This window comes from Marmota monax, unplaced genomic scaffold (genome assembly GCF_021218885.2).
Source record: "Marmota monax isolate L192 unplaced genomic scaffold, Marmota_monax_Labrador192_F-V1.1 WCK01_AAM20220418_F8-fsc00015, whole genome shotgun sequence".
In the NCBI taxonomy this organism is placed as follows: Eukaryota; Metazoa; Chordata; class Mammalia; order Rodentia; family Sciuridae; genus Marmota; species Marmota monax.
The window spans coordinates 2,408,268-2,415,000 of NW_026692194.1; the positions used below are offsets into that span (position 1 = coordinate 2,408,268).

The window sequence follows — 6,733 nt, forward strand, 5'->3', positions numbered from 1 at the left end:
GTGGAGCTAGGGACCCACGCAGCTCGCCCAGTCACACGAGGCCCCCGCAGGGAGAATCCAGCCGGGCTAGTGTATGAAGCAGGTGACTTTATTCACTGCTCCCCCATTCGGCGAGGTCCCGGGACTCGTTTTCCGCCTGGAGATTAAGATCATTGCTCGCGTAATGAACTTAATGCTTTAGGGTAGAGGTGAGTGTGTCTGAGAGTGGGCAGGGGTAGGAATTACCAACCCGATCGATGGGAAACTGGCTTAAAACTAAATCCTTTTTCTCCAGGGCTTCACTGCCCAGGTTTCCGGATGTGGGCTAAGCGCACGGGGAGGACGGAAGGCAGCGTGCGTGAGGGCGCCCCCGGGGCGCGACCAGTCAGAACCAAGGCCCTAAAAGTGCCCCCTATCTCCCCACCGAGACCTCCAGGGTACCATTTTTAGGGCAAAGACTCTTTAAAGCGCAAACGTTGGCGAACTGATTGCTCAATATGTTGTTTGTTTTTCCTTTCAGATCCGCCTTGGGAGAGAATGTTTCAGACGCGTTGGCGGGCAGATCGGGCGGAAAAGGGAACCCTCCCCCTCCATGCCATCAGTCACCCTCATCAGGCCCTCTCCCCTCCCCTCCCACTCTCGTTCAGGGCTTTCTGCCTGTGCCTGAGAATCCTAGCTCGGTGCAGACTCTGCACCGCGACCACCCCAAGTGCCACGGGTCGCCAAACAGCCAGTGGGAGCGTGGGAGCGTGGGAGAGGGGAGAGTACAGGAAAAATGCCCAGCCAGGCAAGGCGCCCCACTACCCAATTCCACGCCGCTCCACTAGGTATTCCAACGCCTACCCCGAAGCTTTGCATCAAGTCATGATTTTACCGCCTGCACACGGGGCCGAAGGCCTGCCGGGATCCGAAAGGCAGGGGAAAGTTTGCAGAGCTTTTAAAGTGATCTCCACAAGTTCCTGCTTAAGTCGTCGGGGTGCCGCCCACAGTCTCCCGCGACGGCTCCTATCCCCGGCACTAGAGGCCCTCCAGGGCAATCTGCCAGAGTCCCAGGTGCCTTCTAGTCCCCAAACTCTCAGGGTCACGCTCCCAGAACCGCGGTGGGGCTCTGGAGCGGAGCTCTGATGTGACAGAGTTCATTAAGAAGCCTCGAGCCCACTACAAAGCATTCGGAGTAGTTTCGAGGGCAGGACACAGACCCGCGCCGGAGGCATCTCTCCACACCCTTCAGAGCACAGTCCTGGTCGCCGGGTCTCCAGAGACAAAGTCAATAATCCCTTAGACTTGACTTAAAGGTGGGGGTGAGCAGCACGTAGGAGGCTACACCACAGACATCGAACAGCCTCCAAGTGCTCCGGGCTACGGGTAGGGTCCTGTCCTCCCTTACACTGGGCCCTGGCGCCACGCACCGTGGGGGCCAGGGTAGCTGCGACCTGGCCGCGTAGCGGTTCCCAGGATTTTCTCTAGGGGCGCGGGGCTCATCCCATGCCAAGATACCAGCAAATCTTCTGCCCCTAGCCTGGGTGGGTGGGGGGGCTACTTGCGGCAAGGAACCAGGATCGCGTGGTCTGCGCGCCGCTAGGGAGACGCGCGCGAGGGAGGTGATGGGTAGGGCTTGTGCTTTTTCTTTACAGAGTCTTTTGATTAGTTACGAAGTTTCCTGATAGACGCCTCTGCCCCAAGGTCGGAGCCTCCCACCATTGCTCCTTCCCCTCCCTCCTCGCAGCCCCTGGGAGCCGAATCAGCCGGAGTCTCTGCCCGGCCTGGCAGCGCACTGGGTCCCGGAGGCTGGGACCACGCTGCGCCACACTCCCACCCTCCCCCGGAGCACCGCGCTGGGCGCCTCTCCCTGGGGCGAAACTCGCCGGCCCCGCTCACTGCAAGGAGACACCCGCTGCCTCCCGAGGAACTCCTAATACCATCCATACAGCTTTAATGCGTTTATAATTCGATAAGTGATTTCAATTTGAAATTGTTAGTAACTAATTTTATGGGTAATTTTTCCACATCAAATATTTAAGCATCAGATTAAGGGAGCCAGTTCCGACACAGGATAATAAGGGGGTTTCCCCCCCACCCCCCGCGCCTCCGCCTCCCACCGTTTCCTACCGAGGCATTTTTCCAAATCCCCAAAAGGTGGCAGTCGAAGCCGACTTTCCTCTTTTCCTGTGGCTGTGCGAAGGGAGGGGGAGAGGGGGGGATGGGAGATGGCGGGAGAGGGGGGAGGGGCAAGAAAAGGGGAGGGAAAAACTAAAACGTTGGGTGGACTTTTCAAACTAATTCTTCAACACGTTTCTAATACAGTACAAGCAAGAAGCAGGGGTGAATTTCCTGGAAAAGTCCTGGCAGAAAAGAACCCCCCCCCCAAAAAAAAACGTGCCTTGTGGTCTCAGGGGTAGGGGATGTGAGAAACTCAGCACATTCAAACTAAACCTCAATGCTGAACGGAAGGAGAAGGGGGAGACTCGGAGAGGAACCGACTGGCTTTTTGATATTTCTTTGTATTTTTAACATTATCTATATGTTACTCAACTAAGAAACTTGTTTCTTTAAGGACAGGGCACTGCAAATTACATAATGGAGGAAAAGGGGTAGCGGTAGGCAAAGGGTGATGGGTGGGGGGCAGACTGCTTTGGGCGGAGGGGAGACTGGGGCGAGCAGCGGATGAATTGCAGACCAGTTGCCAAAACTTTTTTTTTTTTTTTTCCTGCTGCTGCTGCTGCTTTTGCGGCTGCCTTTGCTGCAGCCTTTGCTTTGAATGTGGGTAACTAGGAAACAGCAAGCCGTCTGAGAAGACGGAATTTCCAACGTGTAAAATGTTCTTAACGGAACCATTGAGCGAGTGCAATAAGGCGTGAGGGGGAACTAATCTTCCCATTTAAATGTTTGTGGCAATTTTATCTAAATGAATTTTAATGCTAAACGAGGGTAATTCCCCATTTGTAGCGCGTTTACTTCTCTTTCCTGTGCTTCTAAAGCAGTCGAACATCATGCAATGAACAATAACAATAAAAATACTGTCAAGGCATATTATTCACTTTGAATGTGTTATAATTACAGCTGATTAAATATGATAGGATCAAATATTTTAAAAAATTTTTGGAAGAAAATATCTAAATCGTACCAAAAAGTTGTCTCATTCAGCGGGGGGGGGGGGGCTTCCCCCTCCCGAATAAAAATTAAAAGCAGGTATAATTGTGTGCCCTTATTTAAAGGAGGGCGTTTTGTTTTTGCCTTTTAAGAAACATCAAAAACACTCTCGACACCTCTATTATTTCCCTCCTTCGGATAAGTGTCCTCAATAACCTCAGAGCTGGCTCTGAAATTTACAAGAGGAAAAGCTAAAATAGCATTAAGTCAGGAGGGTGTCGGGCAGAGAAAGAGAGGAACTGCGAAGAGTAATTCTCCCACATCATCCTCACATTAGTTGGGCGAACGCAAACAACAGTTTTGGTTTGGGTTATTTTTTCCTCTAATTTCTGGACATTAATGATCACTATTCTTCATCGTCTCCATATTCCTTAACTTCACTAGCATCCTTCTTCTTCTGGAGGCTCTCTCTCTCTCTCTCTCTCTCTCTCTCTCTCTCTCTCTCTCTCTCTCTCTCTCTCTCTCTCTTCCTCTCTCTCCCCCTCCCTCCCTCTCTCCTCCTCCCTCTCCCCCCCATCTTTCCCTCTCCCTGCCTCCCTTCCCCCTCCCTTTTCTTTTCCTCCCCCACTAGGCAAGAGCCTCCTGGAGAATAAAGACTGAAAATAACCAACTCACCCGGGCATGTACTGGGGAGGAGGGGCAAATGGACGGTTAGTTTATGAAGTTTATTATTCATTTTAAAAGTAAATAAATGGTTGTTAACTGCTAGTAACCACCTATCAAAAGAGAATGATTTCACTAATATGGACTGTTTACGTAGCGGAAGAATTACCACTGGGTCAAAATGAGAAATTTAAACAATCCCATATAAGGGGTGGGGGTGGGGTGGGGGGCCGCGCAGCCCACGATGGGTGCAGTAGGTTGAGCCCTACTCTTTCTGCTCACCCACGTGTTTAGAAACTAGGCCCCATAAACAAAAGGTGAGAGTGCGCTCTGTCACTCCAGCAGGTGAGTCACTCAGTCACAGTCACCTAGTAAAGCCAACCCACGGCTGGTTTCTCTTTTCAAACAGAAAATAGAATTGCTGAGGGCGGGTTTATAGGGTGACATGGGCCTGAATGTCAGACTTCAGTTTAAGACACTCTCTTCCAACCCATCCCTTTGTTTACAAAGCAATCACTGCTAAAAGGCTTATTTTTTAAAACGAATTTGCCTTAATTAAAATATTTGTATATTTTCCTGAGCTTTGGGAAGCACTCTTTATAGCAGCAATTTTATTTAAATAAAATTATAAGCTATTCCAGCTTAAACATGTTATTTTGTACCATTTAGCTGGCTGCCATGCAGAAATTCTGTACAGCTGTTCTGGAAAATTGGTTAATAACCAGTTTTATCCAATGAGAACACAGAGCATATTTATAAAAATTAGATTTTGAAGTCTGGTCTCTTCAATTCACGTAGTTAATTTCCTAATAAACATATACTGCTCATCCTAGGTTAAGGTTCTTAGTAAAACACTAAACTCTGTACTTAGGTTGCCATTATGTACAAGAATAATTTCACTGATATTAGATGAATAATTCTGTTGGATGTAATCTGAGTCTACAGTTAGTTTAGTGCCTTTAGGCCTTAAATTTGCTGATATTAGGAGTTCGTTAAGTCATCTTACAGAAATCAGTGGTTATTATTAAATAATTCACTTTGCAGTTAAAACTCCAAATACATATATGGCTTAGGGAGCTAAAATTAATTATTATATTTACTGCATTAATGGTTAAAAATTTGGGGGGCAGTACACAAATTGTTCAAGCAGTGGAGTCAGCATGACAAAAATAATCTTGTTTTTATTTTAGATTCAGATTTCATTACTGCACTCAAACGACTACAACTGGGCTTGGCGTTATTATACAATCCAAACTGTTTCCGTCAGAAACGCTAAGACTCAGTGTGCAATGATTGTTATTAATAATTAGCTCCTTGGTTTCTTGATAGAAAAAGGCTATCAACAAGCATTTGTTTATCCACAACAAAAAAGTATAATTAGCTTATCCCACTTAGTAAATCTTGTATGCATGCCAACTCATACCAAACTGCTACTTTTACAAAAAAAAAAAAAATTGCAATAATACAGTTCATTTTTCCAGTCCTTTTTGCACAAAATTTATTTACAATGTCTACATAAATGCTCCAAGGTGGGACTATGGAAAAATACACACATGACCGATGCTTTGCTCAGAAATAAAGTCAACATATTAAAAATAAATCTTCAGTCTATGTTTTTGAGCTTCATAAAACAGGAAGTGATGTATAAGGTGGTGGTTGTTGTTGCATGGGGACAATGATGCTTGATGTGACAATTAGGCTTCTAAACACACGGCCTTTTGGTTTCCATGCCTCCTCCTACCAGTCTCCTTAAGACACTGCCTGCAACAGCTGATTAATCATTGTTGATGACTGCAGTTTTTCCCATCCTTCCCGATTTACATCTGTTCAGGCCAATTCAAATATGGTGAGTAAATGAATTAGACATGCAAATTCAAGCCCCAGGCTAGAGAGAGGGAGAGAGAGGAAAAGAGAGAGAAAGAGAGAAAGAGCGCGCATGGCTGAAATCCTAGGCAAGAAGAAAGATTCTTCTGCCTGATAGTTATTTTAATGCTCTAAAAATCCTGCAAATCAGACCTTCCTGTCCCTTGCAGGATAACTGTAAGGCTTTTTAATGTAAGGAGGCTTCTGGAGGAAGTGAAGAGCTATGGAAACAACACACATAGTGTGGAAAAATTTCACATTTTTTTTAAAAAATCTATAAGAAACAACGTAATATGGATAACAGTATAATAGCATTTACAATATTTCACTCTTTGTTCTTTTAATGTCTTATATAGTTATTTAGCATGTCCCCCAAATTGACTTCAGTTGGTATTTCCTGCTTTTTAAGAGTCCCTATGAAGAATTAGGGATGCTCCTTGGTCCAAAGTAGATGCCAAGAATGGAACTCCACAGTCATTGCAGAAAAAACATGATTTGAAATCAGTCACCATTTCAGACAATGCATATTCCCTTAAGCTACTGAGCATGAATGTCCATGACTTGTCCACTCATTGTTGGGTCTCCTGTATTAAGAACCGTGGGGCTTGATGCTGACATTGGCATTCCGGGGTGGGGCGGTCCTCCATGCATCATCACTGTTGGGTGGTGAGGGTGTCCAGGAATGTACGTATGCATGGGGGGCCCATGACGCAGCTGAGCAGGATGGGGGGGCATCTGGGGTTGGGTATAACTTGGCTGTCCCATACTCACACCCATTGGACCACCCCGGGCTACATACTCCCCTGGCATACTTTGCAGCCCTGTAGAAATTCAAAAGAAAGAAACAAAAAAAGAAAATATTATGAAAACGCAATAGTGTGATTCTGGCTATGGCAATCCTATGAAAAGCCAGGGAACGTTGTGATTGAGGGAACATGGCTTTGTAAAGCATTCTTTCAATTCACACAGAAGAAAGTAAAATGAGAAACGTCATGCTGGAGACTCAATTTTGCCACCATTTTCCATGCATTGTCACTGTTACCAGGTCTGCCTACCGAGGTCTTATTTATTTAAAAAGAAAAAATGAAACTGTTATTTGAGATCTGGTCTAAAGAAGCACTTTTGTCCCTGGTACATT

The 6,733-nt window shown here is 46.3% G+C and overlaps 1 protein-coding gene across 6 annotated transcripts in view; it reads right to left on the bottom strand.

Moving 5' to 3' along the window:
• Positions 1 to 4,893: 4,893 nt before the first annotated feature.
• Positions 4,894 to 6,733, bottom strand: part of Meis1 (Meis homeobox 1) — a 136,086-nt gene continuing 134,246 nt past the window's right edge. For 4 of the 6 annotated variants that reach the window (XM_046422714.2, XM_046422723.2, XM_046422740.2 and 1 more), the window contains exon 12: positions 4,894 to 6,416. In XM_046422714.2, the coding sequence (XP_046278670.1) occupies positions 6,133 to 6,416 (284 nt within the window). In that variant the 3' untranslated portion in view covers positions 4,894 to 6,132. The remainder of the gene's footprint in view (positions 6,417 to 6,733) is intronic. The other 2 variants (XM_046422750.2, XM_046422760.2) reach the window with 1 other exon arrangement.